Raw genomic sequence first — 15,055 nt, forward strand, 5'->3', positions numbered from 1 at the left:
GTATTTGCTAGTGCTTATGTAAAAATATTTCCTTTTATACTAACATTTCACGAATTGTTTTACAGAAAAAACAAAAAGCAAGCAGTGGGATTTCAGAATTCAGTAAGGAAGCTGAAGACCTAGATCTAGTAAGAGAACATGGAGTTTTGTTTGAGTGCTGTCCTGATAACTGGACTGATCAGAAGAAACCACCACCAACAATGAATTATTGGGTTGTGGGGTGAGTAAAAAGGCAGATGATTGTATTTCTCCCAAAGTTTTCTGTTTTGAATATGCTGCTGAACTCCTTAAGAATAAATTTAAATGTAGCACATCACAGAAACACTGGAGCCGATTGAGTTGAGGTAGCTTTGACTTGGGTCTGGAAACTTGCATTGGTGTGATGTTTCACCTACTGTAAAACATAGGTGCGTGAATTCAGGTGAGCACTGTGCTAGCACATTAACACCACAGAGCTGGCACCCTTTGCGGTGCTGCACTGTGCTATGCAGACATGGTAAGGTGCTGCAATCATACTCTTAATACCCTACACTTTCTTTGCGCTCCTCACATTCCTTCTGACCTCTCTATTCCCTGCTTTCCATACACAGTCTTGAGAAAACTGAGCAGAGAATAACTTGATTTAAAAACCTAATATATTGAAAGAAGTAAGATAATGCAGGAGAGACACAGAAATTTTCTGTCTTACACAGCAGTTGTTTTTACCATCTTACTGAAACCTCAGAGTACAACCAGAATATATCAAACACTTGAAGAGAAAAAGCTAACACCTATGATGATTTTCTTTTTTCCCTTTTTTTTTTTTCCAGGAGACTCATTCTACATCCAAAACCTCAGGAGTGTTACGTCTGTTTTCATGACTCAGTCACAGAAGCTGCTGTTGAACTGGCCTTTAAGCTGTCCTTCGGCTTAGCTACATAATGAGCTTCCTGAACATTCAGCCATCCCTGCATGGCATTGTCTTTTCTTTAAAGTACTTCATTATAAAGCGAAATTCATTCAGTTGTGGTGCCCACCCATGGCGTACCTTTGAAATACTTTTAAAAAAAAATAAATCTACCTTGTGGTATGACACAGGTGAAACTTCAGTGATGATTTCAATGACCTTATTGATGGAACACTTAAAAAGATTTCAGAGAAACAAAGTTCTTATTTTTATATACTGTCAAATTATTTATCCTGATCGTAACTTTATTATATGAAAACATCATGTAATTTGTACATTCACTGCTGTTCAGTACATAATATGCAATGTAAAATGGTAAGGTGATATCATCAAAATACACTCTGAATATCTAGCAATTGGTGACGGAGCGGGGAAAAAAGTTTTCCAATTAACTGAAATTTTGCCTCTAAGGGCATGAAAAATACTGCATGTTTTCAGTAACATTGTGTTCATCAAAACAGAAAGAAATCTTTTGGCCAATTCATGGCACTTAGCCACAGAAAACTAATGGCTTACCCTTTTTGCCAGTATGGTCTCCTACACACTTGAGGACTAGAGTGTGGTTGATGTTTTACTTGACTTCGTAAGTTTTAACTATAAATAATACTGTTTTTTGTTAAAATGCAATTTTAAAGGCACAAAAGAAAATGGGAGGGGGGCAATGGTTTAAGGCCTATGCATGGACTTGGCTTATTTCGTATGATATTCATAATTTCATAATAAAAAATGTATATTTGTTAAAGACCAGCAAAGTGTTGTTATTTTCTTTACTTAACATATTTTCTCTTTTTTTCATTTAAACAATATTTGTTTAGCTAGGTCTTCTACGATTTACAGATGGATATTACAAAAAATGATAGGTTATATCCATATAAGGCAAGAGGAGGGAAGATGTTTGCAAAATAAGAATGCTTCTACAAAATTCAGCTTTCCTACAAATTATTAAAATGTTTCTAACCTACAGATGGGCTGCTTTTAAAGCTTTTTTTAATAAGAGTTTAGTTTAAAATGAAGATTTTTGGGGACGGTCTTTTTACCTACAGCCAGCACATATAGGTCTGGTTGTCTGCATTGCATTTCATCACATTCCATGTCAACAGTGCTTTGGTTTTTTTTCTTTCTCCTGTTTCGGCTTGCTTTTCATGAGTGCTTTTTCTAAAATGCATGACTAAAGTTACATTTTTAAACAATGGGATCAAAACATTTTAAGTATTCAGGAAAGTAAATACAGTTCCATCGGCTCATGATCAAATCTTTAGATCTTGTTTTCAAATTATACTGTTTAGAGTAGTTCTAAAATAGTCAATCAAATGCTTCTAACTGCCCACTCTCACAGAGTGATTCCTAGTTTGTCTTGAATCACTCAACAGTTGCTTTAATTGCAAGTAGAATTGGACTCAGAAGACTTAGGCCTGAAGTTTAAGCATATGATTGAAGATTTTGTTAATCAGCCTTCTCCAGATTTTATGGTTCCTAGAAGATGACAATTAGACAGTATTTCAGTTTGAGACATAGAAAACTGAGTGATACCAATACTGCTTTAGATTTGTTTCCCGTCTGCAAATCAAGTTATGTGATATTTACTCTGAAAAATAAAAATATGTAATAGTATGGATGACATACAAACAGCAGCTTTTAAAAGTCTAAAATATGTAGGGTTTGAATACAAGATTTCCTTGTCATAGAAGGACCACAGAAAAACAAGCAGTCTTTGCTACTCTGCTTTTAGCAGGTTTAACAGTTTTTACAGAACCTCTGTGTGTCGGGGGGGCAGGGGGTATGTGCACAGATAAGTGTGTATCTATACATAAAAGTGTAATTTTGCTGCTGTTTCTCTTCTTTCAGTCTTTTAAAAGCTGGGCTATATGGTTTGAATGCTAAAAAAGATGACATTTGAATGCTTTAAAAAGAGGACAGCTAACTTTTATGTAGATCCTTGTGTTTAGTCAGACTAGGTTACTCTGCTGCCAGTGTAGTGGGTTAAACTCAGTTGGCTCAGCTGGGCCAAACACACAACTGAGTCAACGCAGAAGAAACTATGTTTGTATGTAGATGTGTGTGGAGAAAAGAAGAACTGAAGGAAGGTGGGACTCTTCCAGTACCTATCGGCTTCTTCCTTCACAAGAAACTGCACCTTAAACAGAATTAGGGGCATCTGAGTATGGCACACCTTTTATATTCAAAGCAGTGTAGTTCATCAACAAATAGTTGCAAAATTTATATTAATCATCTTAATACTACACTTAAGGAGTTTTTTATTGGCTACTTTGTTAGTCAACTAAGCAGAGATATATTTTGCACATTTTTTTAAGAGTATGTTTAGGAAGAGCCCCAAAGGATGACAGGATTTAATTTCCTACAGAACAGAAATTTTATCAGGTATCTTTGATACAAATCTTGTAGCTTTGTAATTTCCAGGAAGATTACAGCTGTGAATCGTTGTATAGAATTAATGTTAAAAGTAATAGATACGGAGAAGCTACTAAAGAAGTTAAAATGGTAGTAGTAAGACTCAAAAGAAATTAATTTATTTTGCCTTTAAATTACTACTTAAAAGAACTATTAGCAAAGCAATGTAGTGTACAACAAGTCAATGGAATACCAAGGGTAAAATTACTAATGTCAAGGGAATGCAAGAAATAAAAGTTAGCATTTAAAAACATAAACAATTAAAACATTTTGACTGAACAAATACGGTGTTTCATGCCTTCATTAGTCATAAAGTCAGAGGATGTAGTGGGAGTAAGGCAATTAAAAAAAAAAATGCTATCGGCAATCTAGAAGGAATTGGTACTACTGACCCGCAATGGAATGGGTATAAATAACATGACTAAGATTCATTTACTTGGCATAGATTATGTTTATTAACTTATAATTCAATATGATCAACAACTACCCTTTGTTACCTGGCTTTTTATTCTCCAATTCCTAGTCGGCGGAGAGGGGCCAGTTCCCACAGCTGACAGAAGCTTCTGGAAACTTCCCGAGGCCTCCGGGAGGCTTGCTGCCTGGAGGGGATCCATGTAGTAGAAGCAAATGGCGGTTTCTGGGCCCAGCTGCTCCACACGGCCCATAATGGTAGAGCATGGGTCAGCTCCTGGGTACCCTGAGACCATCAACTTTCAACTTCTGAGGAAAAAGAAGCTGGTTAGGCACCCGCTGTCTGCATGCTTTTTGGGAAGAAGAGGAAACAGCAAGGGTGGGGCCCTGCAGAGCAAGGACCTCTACGACCCCATCTCCTCTGGGAAGGACCTGCTGGTCAGCGGCGTGATGGCCAACATCTCCAAGATGGCGGCGGCACCTGCTGAGCGGGTGAAGCCGTGGCTGCAAGTGCAGGCCTCATCCAAGCAGATCCGGGTGGACCAGCAGTACAAGAGCATGGCAGACTGCTTTGTGTGCATCCCCAGGGAGCGAGGGTCCCAGCCGCTCCCCTGTCCCTTCTCTCCCAAACCTTGTAAAAACAAAAGCTTTTCGAAACGCCTTTGAAGCGACAGCGATGGAGCATTCATCGTGGGCCACGAGTGTTCAAAGGAGTACGGGAGCTGCTGGAGGAGGGGGTGAGGAGTGGGTTACTGCTGGGTACATCCCCGCAGGAATTTTTTCGTTTATTTGGTAGTAGCAAAATGGTGCTCATTGGTATTTGTGGACAGCATAAAATACCTTTAAAGGTTTCCTTTGGATAGCTTCACAGAAGCAGCGCTTATTTGGCATCCTCATGCAAATGTATAGGAAAGCATGATCAAAATAAGAAATGGAAATGCAGTTTTGAGTTTTCTTTGTCTTTAAGGAGTCTTTGCCTTCATCCATGGTAACACAAGAAAATTAAGAAGTTTGAATGGAGAGCATGGCTATGCATTACAGAGAGCACTTGGTTGTCACTGCGTAGCGAAGTCTAACATGGCCAGACAGTCCAATGTCTGTGAGCATCCTCAAATACATTTATTTTCTTTTCTCATAATCCACATAAGATTTGCTCTTGCACGACCTCCTCAGCTCCATATAGTTTCTTAGGCATTTATCTTTGTGTCCAAAGCGATCCTTTCTTTAATTTAGAAGAAGAATTTAATTACAAAAGCACTACCGAGTTTCTGATACCTGTATAAACCGTTTGTCATTGCTTTATTACAGAGTGTGAGCACCCCCTATGGAAGAGAAAATGTATAGGCAGGCTACTTCAGGAAAATAATTTCCACACAATTCTGTGAATTATGTTTCTATTCTTCAGTTTCCGGACTGCAGTTTACATAGGTTTTCCTAGTTTTAGAAACATATAAAGTAGGGAAGTTGAAAAACCTTACTTGTTTTTCAGCATTATTGCTCTTTCACTAGGGGTTTTAGGTTTTCCTGTGCTAACACCAAATGCATACATCTGTTGGTAAGTGTCAGAATAAATCCAGATTTCCACTACCAAATGCCTGAAAAATAAAAGACCTGAAAGGGAACATTTTTGGCCTTTGTTACAGCTTGTACCAAAGTAGAAGCAGTAAAAGGAATATTGTATAATATACTTGGTGTAGTACAAATTTTGAAAATGTTATTTTAAAGACCCCTTTTTATGCAGGATTTTTCATCTTTTGGTGTGGCAATTTGACAAATGTTATACAGTATTTCCCTTTGCAGGCTCTGAACTTTGCTTTTAAGGACAAATACAAACAAATTTTCATGTCTGAAGAGGATATACAGGTAAATAACCTCTTGTGTATTAGTTCTGTTTAATAAACTAGATCTGGTAAAGAGCTGTGCAATTCTTTCTCTTGGCATGGTTGGTAATTAGTGGTGGTATACTGATAAGATTTTGTAATGAGCTTATTTTATAACAATGAGCATGGCTTACCGTGTAGTTTATTGTTCAAGGTAATGAAAGCTGGGTTTTGATCTTTAATGATTAATGACTTTCTGAGGTGCATGTAAATAATTGCTTATAACTGCAGTGAGAACTTTCAAAGTTTTGTTTAGGATGTGTAATTACTTTGGTGCTAAATGATGCAAGTATTAAGATGGATATTAAAAATCTTGGACTCAGACACCTGTTTCTGGGCTTTGTCAAAAAGCCCAATTACATTCTCACAGTTAAGATTGTGTTAACATACACTCTAGTCTCAAAAACCTTTATGTTCACTTTTATTCTAATACGTGAAGTTCTTGGGTTGTGTCCCTCAAGCAGGAGTGTCTCATTTTAATTTTTTTCACATTGTTTTCTTGATATTCATTAGTATGTAAGTGTCAGAAAAAACTTAGAGATAGTAAATTGCATATTACTGCTGTAGATTAGTAAGGCTTCACACTAAAAACTGACTTATTGCTACATGTAAAGCTAGAAACATACTTATCAATAGTTAAAGCATTTTAAGAACTTAGTTTTGTATACTGCACCAGGAAAGGAGTAGTTTTAGGTTATCGCTCAAAAAGGCAATTAAACTTCTGGGCTATGCTGCCTTACCTTGCAATTCTGTGTACTTGGGAAAAGTCCCTTAACTTGGATGGATTCTTGAAAGACAACAGAATCACAGAATCACAGAATCACTAGGTTGGAAAGGACCTTTAAGATCATCAAGTCCAACCATTAATCCAGAACCACCATGTCCCCTAAACCATGTCCTGAAGCACCACATCCACACGTTTTTTGAACACTTCCAGGGATGGCGACTCCACCACCTCCCTGGGCAGCCTGTTCCAATGCCTGACCACCCTCTCAGTGAAGAAATTTTTCCTCATATCCAATCTAAACCTCCCCTGGTGCAACTTGAGGCCATTTCCTCTTGTCCTATCACTAGTTATTTGGGAGAAGAGACCAACACCCTCGTCGCCACAACCCCCTTTCAGGTAGTTGTAGAGAGCGATAAGGTCTCCCCTCAGCCTCCTCTTCTCCAGACTAAACAACCCCAGTTCCCTCAGCCGCTCCTCATAAGACATGTGCTCCAGACCCCTCACCAGCTTCGTTGCCCTTCTCTGGACACGCTCCAGCACCTCAACATCCTTCTTGTAGTGAGGGGCCCAAAACTGAACACAGTATTCAAGGTGCGGCCTCACCAGTGCCGAGTACAGGGGCACAATCACTTCCCTACTCCTGCTGGCCACACTATTCCTGATACAGGCCAGGACGCTGTTGGCCTTCTTGGCCACCTGGGCACACTGCCGGCTCATATTCAGTCGGCTGTCAACCAGCACCCCCAGGTCCCTTTCCGCCGGGCTGCTCTCCAGCCACTCCTCCCCAAGCCTGTAGCGTTGCATGGGGTTGTTGTGGCCAAAGTGCAGGACCCTGCACTTGGCCTTATTAAACCTCATACAGTTGGCCTCTGCCCATCGATCCAGCCTGTCCAGATCCCTCTGCAGAGCCCTCCTACCCTCCAGCAGATCAACACTCCCACCCAGCTTGGTGTCATCTGCAAACTTACTGAGGGAAGTCTACACCCATGAAATTAATTACAAGAAAACTTGGTCTTGGAATGTGAAATGTTGATATTGGCATTTAACATATTACATAAAATTAATTAGTATCAGCAGAACGGAAAAGTTGCTCTTCATATCGAATTTGTTTAATGTGAATATAGCTGGAAAATCTGCTTTATTTGTGTCTGTCTTAGGTTATCTGTTTTAGGATTTCTTTGGTTAGCTTTTGATAATTTAAACAAAAATCCAATGTTCTGTGCTTTCTCTTGTTGACACTTTTTTACTGCCGTGCCAGAAACTTTTCTTGCCACAGGCTTTTCTGGTGGTGCTCATCAGGAGGAATGCCGTCAGTCATTAAAGTTTGATTAATGTCCTTGTATTGCATGCAAATTCTTAAGCAGTCCTTTTTCAATTACAGTCATTTTGTATGTAAAGAGTTTAAGGTTGCCGTCTTCTTCCTTTTCGTACAGTGGAAAAAGTAAAATGTGCATGATGTAAACAACACAGTGTTTATAGTTCTTCAAATCTCCTTTCCATCTCCTAGAAGTGTTTCCAGATTGCTTACATGTGTATGAGCTTGTGACTCAAATTTTAGAAACATTCCCTGAATAGCACTTAGGATTCATTTCTTTAGAAGTATAGTATTTAGCAAAGTAGCACATCCATTGCTGTAGCTCAGGGTCTCTGGCTGCTTTCTTACATGGTGGGTGCAGGATAGGAAATGGGGAAGAGAATACAGTTACATGCATTGGTTTTTGCTTAGCTGGCTTCTCTTTAAAAAAAAAATTAGTTACTAAAACCTTTAGAGTGTAAAGTGCAAAGGAACTTCTGTCAAAGAAGACAGGCTGTATCTACGTGCCAGACACTTGGTATCGAAGGTAATACTGGCACAGTCAAGCATCTTCCGATTGCAGCTGCCCCTCTCCTGCTTGCTACTACAACTAGCAACAATTTACACAGCCGCATGAGCTAGGGTGGGTTGTAAAGCCTTCTCTACAACTAATAAAGTATTAGGGCAGTTAAGCTATGCAGGACTCCATACAGCTACCGTGCTGCTGTTAACTGAACCCGCAAATACCAAGTGATTTTCTACATGGTCTGCATTTACTACACAAGATGTACTTGTGATGACATTTAAGTCAACAGAGCTATGTCAAGTATGACGACCTAAACGTGATGAAAAATGTTTCTTCCACTGTGATTAGCTTTTTCTTATTTGGTAAACAGTATGGGCCACACTGAGAGTAAGTGCATTCATTTTTACGTTTCCCCGTTCCCCCATCCTGGAGAGCTGATGCACAATTGTTCTACTGGGGAAATCCACAGGCCGATCGTTATGGAGAATTGGGTGATTATAGATGAGAAAGATATTATCTATCTATCTGCTACGTGGGTCACAAGAGCACCATATAATTCAGAAGTTGAGAAAGAAAATATCATATAAATATTTTTAATGAATATAAAGATAGGGAATCTCTACAACTAGAAATTTTGAAATACCCCAGTATAGGTCTTACTCTGAGACTGGCACGTTTCTTTATAATTTTGTAAATAATACAATGTTTTAGATAGATCTTACTCCTCATGCTCTAAAGTTTCATTTGGTATCTACAACAAAGGTCAGTATTCTAGTATCGTAATACTGTCTTTTCATAACTATATAAAGCAATTTTTGTGTTTCAGTTCTGGAAATAGTTTTTGGCAAACCTGGCTGCTGACAGAGCAGCAGGAGCAACATCCATGTGTGTAGCAAACCCGTTAGACTTCACAGGAACTTGTTTAGCTGCCGATATTGGGGAAAAGTAGTGAAATTTCTCAAATAGCAGTTCCAGTTTTATCTGGTATGCCTCAGGTTTTTTATATTTACTTCATTTTAGAGGCAGACCAATACACTACAGTATTAGAATTCTTTCTATTACTTAAAAATTTACCATTTGACAATTACAAACTTAAAAGTATTAAAAAATGTAGATCCTTACTGAAAAGGAGAAGATGAAGGTAAGTGAAAGAAGATTCTTTGGAAACAGTGCTATAGTATAGTTCTCAAAGTTTTGCATTATTTTTAGCTTCTGTATGGAAAATTTTAATTGAATTTTGTCAACTTTGGATTCCAGAAACTAGAAGAGATTGATTTTTGCTAACCTATGGGTTTATGGTGTGTCATTAAAGAGATAATGATCATCCTTTCTCTATATCAAGAACATCAACTGAAGATTTTCAACAAAGTTTATGAGTAGTATATGTCTCTAGATGTACGTTTCATTCATTTAAATAGAAAAATATTCATTTTCAGAAAACAGTGTCTGGAAGACTTTGCAGCAGAGAGGAAAAAACCTCTGCTGTCTGTATTGTTGTTGTCTTTCCTGATTTGCCTGTAACAGGACAAACTAACTCAAGTTACTGTCGGTGCTCAACATGGCTGTGCCAGGAACTGGCTGCTTGACTTTTCCTATTGCTTTCTGTGCCCTGTACTCAGGCCGAATTAGTATTTTCACAATACCTTCGGTAGAAGAAGGTGTACAGTTTGTAGTTCTTCATTCAAAGATCTGTTTATTGCTTGCTGTGTTTTCACCTGTGGAGAATCCTAAGAGCTTGAGTCTAGTTACCTGTGGAAATAGATGAAGAATTTACAGATACAAAAAGCAGTTGTTTTTTTTTTTTATTTTGTCACAGCTTGTGGCTAGTGTTCCACTATAGGGAGAAGCTGAAATGAATAACACTTCTAATAAATGTGAGGAAGAACGTGTGGGGAGGAAGTGGAAGCATGGTATTACATAGAAAAAATTACTTTCAGAGCGAGGGTAAAAAAATTCATACATAAGCATTCTGCTAAATGAGGACAGAATTGGAATGGTATTTTATTTATTTATTATGAACTAATGAGGGTGTTAGTTACAGCTCTTGTCTTTGCAGTTATTTGTGCTCAATAGAGTATATTACTGAGGAGCCAAGTCGTTTTACAGTAGGATTAACAACAAATTATCAAAATTATATTTGATATCTGCTGGATTTGATATACATTTTACAGAATTCGTACAGGCTTCCATTTTTATTTTATTTTGCAGGGATTATTGACAAATCCCAAACAAACTCCACTCATTCTTTCCTTTTTAATTGCTTGGGTTGTGACTGTTTGCTCATGAATGCTGTCTTATCCTTTTGACTTTGTCAGGAGACGCATAACGATGCAGGTACAGCTTGGTTTGCTATCCTTTTCTGAAAATTACTTTTTAGATTTTTGAAGCTTGATGTGCTAACTGCAGCGCTGTATAGCCTTACAGCAGGCGACACTCTCTTCGGGGAAAAAAAGTGGAAACATGTCCAGAAAAACAAGAAAGATTAAATAATAGTGTTGTGGGAGACTGTATGTTCAGTTCATGGCTTGGTGACAGCTTTTAGTAGAAAGACAGGATCTGTTTTCTTTTTCCTACTCAGATGACAGTTATTTGGAGTAAGACAGGTTTGTGGGTAGAATAATATCCTTTATTAGCCCAGCTAATGCAGTTAGAAAAATAATCTTTGTGGCATGCAGCTGTTCTTCAGGTGTGAGGTAGAATCAGTAATCTTCAAAGCTCAGTACAAGCTGAGAATTACTTCTCAGCATGGGAGGGGTATGATAGTGTGTTATGAGCAGTTAATGTTGGATCTTGTCTAGCTGTTAGGTAATTTTTCTAGGTAGTTCAGTAGCATTTTGAAGTACATTTAATAATACAAATTATCGCTATGAAGATCATCCTCAAACACAACAAACCCCACAAAAATGCTGTTGAAAAATCAGGACCTTGTTCCCTACATCCCTGAGGAAGTTTTGCCATCTGACAACAGAAAGGAGTTGTTAGTTCCAAAGAAGTGTCTCTGTGTTTTGTTTCAGGAGTATTTTATTTTCTCTTGGTATTCCAGAAAGTCAAAAGAAAATCAGAATAAATGTTGGCATAGAACTTGCTTAGGTGCTTTCAAAAAAATCCTAGGAGATACTTAGATTCTTAGGTAATGCCTGCATACCTCTGTTAATCTGTCCTAAGTAACAGAAATCCTTGTGGATTTCCAGTGGGAAACACCATTAGCACTACTGATTTCTTCCTTTCAGACTAAATATGTTTTCACTGTCTTCAGATACTGCTTTATCTGCTTAATCAGCAGTAGGCCTACAGTTAATGCTGTCTTTATTTGTAAGCACTGTGCTTCACCAAAAACTGGTAATTAACTTACCACTAGGACAAAAAACAGTATCAAGATTATTAAAAACATAAATTATAATCATATGAAATAAGGTAATGGGTTTACTAGCCCAAAGAGGATAAGAATGAGAGGACATATATATGTTGTGAATGTATAAATATATTTCACGTGGTGTCCTTGTTTCGTTTATGTAGTTTTGAAGCTTTGGGTGCAAATAAAGCTGATTAAGTATGATTTTTATCAGTTTGTTATCATGAAGCTTATTCTGACCCAAGAGGAAGCCCTGAATTAAATATAGCACCTTTTAATTCTTCAGTTAAATATTTGCCAGATGAGATAACTTTCTGAAAGTGAGCACAGTACAGTTACTGCTTTCAGGAACATTGATTTCTGTCAGCTAAGCTAATAACTACTATTACCAAATATCCTTTCATTTATATATATTCACGTAGACTCAAACCAAAATATTTTAAATGCTTTTTTAGCTATGCTACTATGCTTATTTATATCAATTTATGTGAATAGTTACCATAGATGTATTTCCTGCATTTATTTTGTTCAGGAAATCTACAGTGATCTCATACCTGGATTCCTAACAGAAGATGTAACAAAATGTAACAGTGTCTTCATCAGAAAATTCAAACATCACTTTATTAGCTGCAGAGTATATCACAAAGGCCTAAAGTAGGCAAGATTATCTTTCTGCCATTACAGAGTCTAGAACCTTACCTTGATATTGCAGGTGGATTTGACTTAAGACGTAGCTAATTGAAGTCAAATGTTCAACATCAAGTAAAAAAACTTGTGTCTTGCTTCCAGTAGATCTTCACATAAAGGTAGAGATTTTGGACTAATCTCTCCAAAAAAAAAGTGTACTTGTTTTTTGCTACTGAAGACAAAACCCAGTGTTGCTTCCTAATACAGTCCTCAAATCCTGAAGAGACAGCAGTTCCAAAACAGGAATTGTTTGACAGTTCACCAAGCAGATCTACAAAAAACCGCTTTGTCAGAGCTGTGGTGTTACTCAGAGTATGCGAGATATTGGCCGTCGTCATTATGCTGACGGTGGGCAGGAGTATTTCCCAAGGGCTCTGCTGTGCAGGGAATGGCTCTGCAGCGTTCCTCTGGGCTGTCTCTACTCCGCTCTTGAAATTTTCAAAACTTAGAGGAGTTGGCATGATTTTCAGTCATACTGCACTTGGAAAAAGCTGAAGGGAGGGCTCAGTGCTTTAGCTCCGACTTGTACAGAAACGGTCATATGCCTGTTTGTGAACATTCACTGCTTGTCATCTTTTATTTCCTTCACCTGTAAGCATTTGGAGCAGGCTTTAGCGAACATGGTACTGAGGCCTCTAACAAAATCCTCCTTTTTTGCTTTGTTTTCCTTTATCAAGCAAATGAATGCTCAGAAATAAGGTGGGATAAATGAAAACTGGACTGCGCTCCTTCTTAGCCTTCCTATGCCTTTACTTTATAGTGGTACCTTAAACATTTTTTGGAGGACTCCATTGATTCCTAATGAACTGAAATCTATTTGGTATAAAAATATTTCAGTGGTACTAAAGAAGGGGAAAAAAAATGAGCTGTGGAAGCTTTAATAGTACTGAAACAATTCAGAGCACCCTTAGGACTGGAGTGACCTCATTTAATTCCTAAGCCTTCTACTTGCCCAGTAGAGCTTAAAAGAAGCATCAGAAGACGGATCACAGCCTTTCTAAATTTAGGTATTGGAATCAGCTAATAGAGCATTACATCAGATAAATATTTATTAGTTGAAAGATCGCTCCTTTGCAGTTGGTGAAACATAAGGAAAAAGTTCCTTAGTTTTCTTTACTAAAGACAGACAAATTTTGCTGGCCATCTAAGTTTCTTTCTCAGTTTAGTGCAGTAATGATTTGTCCTTAGGTGTGTGCAGGGCAGGTGACTTAAACATCAATGCAGAGGAACTGTTGACTGCTTTATGAAGATATATGAAGAGGGGCTTAATGCTTTCTTCCGTGGAGTGTTCTCCAACATCCTTTGCAGAACAGGAAAAGCCTTAGTGCTAGTTCTTTAGGACAAAATGAAGGACATTTCTAATCTCAATGTTTCAGAGAGTTCAGGATCTGATTAAAATAGTGAGTGAACATCTATTTTGCTTGGACAGTGTTCATGACAGAATTCTCATTTTTTGCATGGCATATCTTTAGTTTAAATGTTATACAAACAGTACTTTCAAGAAATTATTTGGATGTTTTTGTGACTAAGCATGTACTAATTAAATAATTTGTTTTCAGGGAGTGAAAAAGCACTGTTTTCATTTAATTCAAGAAATGAAGCCAAGAAAATACTTGCCTCTTGTTTAAAATTTCCAATGTTTCTATTCATAGTAAAAGTTACACATCTTGAATTTTAAATTATGGCATGTACTTGAATATATTTCAGTAACAGCAGTTTCCCTAGCCTGTCAGCAGAGCCCATCATAAGCATGTGTACGTATCACCCCCCTACAGCTTCTACATGAACCACTGTAAAAAGAAAACCCATTTCTAGCCTGTTCATGTGTTTTCATGGTATTTTAAAGTCAAGACAGCAAAGGGGATTACTTTTTTTTGTTTTGTTTTGTTAAATTGGCATTAAGAAATATAGCAACTCACTTTTTTCTCTGTCCCAACCCTCAAGACTATAGTCTGGCTGGCAGCTTTTTAAGCTAAAACATAGCCCAAAAGTGTGGAGACCCAAGCACCTAGAAACTTAGAACACGTAATACACATTATTTCTTGAGGAAATTTAATATGGTTGAGGATTCTTCTCAGTATTGAGGATAAATCTTACAGTGTACATAAATGAGGAGACTCTTATTTCTGAGGTAATAATTTTCCCTGTGGAAAGGAAAAAGAAACCAAACCTTGTGGAATATTGGTAACTTAGGGACTCCAGAGGGCATTTAGGAGGTTGTTATTTAAATGTTAGGTTTCAAAGAAGTTAAGGCTAAGGTTTCTCCAAAACCATTGAGTTTCACACAAAGCTCTGTTTCTTTAAGTAAGTACAAGTATTTTCTTGGCTGCTAAAAAAATGGAAGGGATCCACAGGTCGAGAATTGAGAAGATGCAGACACCACCAATTCCAAGATTGCTGCAGTGACAGCAGACGACTGGGGGGGGGATATGCTCAGGCAAGTTTGTGGCTCATCTGATGCAAGTAAATTTTGTTCATACTCACAGACCGGGCAATAACACTGAAGCATGCAAACAAGACTTTTTATGAAATACTTGAAGAGCTTGGCTTATCCTGCTCATGATCTCATCTCCAACTCATAGCAGGCTTACTCTTGACAAAGCAAGAAAGTCCATTGGCATTTTTCTTGTCGCCATCACGAACGTCTATACACACCTGTGTTCCTGACTGCAGCTTGAAAGCTGCTGACTTGGCTGCCAGAAACAACACTGCAGTGGCAGCACGAAGCTGCGTACAGGCCCATTTGTCCTGCTGAGACATGAGACATGCCAGTACTTCTGTAGTAACAGCTTGTCCCCCCGCTGCAAGGTTGCACAATTTCTT

General features: G+C 38.0%; 1 protein-coding gene across 1 annotated transcript in view; it reads left to right on the forward strand.

The window, feature by feature from the left end:
• Positions 1-921, forward strand: part of INTU (inturned planar cell polarity protein) — a gene marked incomplete at both ends in the record, with an annotated part of 47,182 nt that extends 46,261 nt beyond the window's left edge. The window contains 2 exons of the mRNA XM_081999520.1: positions 66-220; positions 810-921. Coding sequence (XP_081855646.1) covers positions 66-220; positions 810-921 — 267 coding nt within the window. The remainder of the gene's footprint in view (positions 1-65; positions 221-809) is intronic.
• Positions 922-15,055: the final 14,134 nt, after the last annotated feature.

This window comes from Phaethon aethereus, assembly GCF_964289735.1.
Source record: "Phaethon aethereus genome assembly, chromosome: 4".
NCBI lineage: Eukaryota > Metazoa > Chordata > Aves > Phaethontiformes > Phaethontidae > Phaethon > Phaethon aethereus.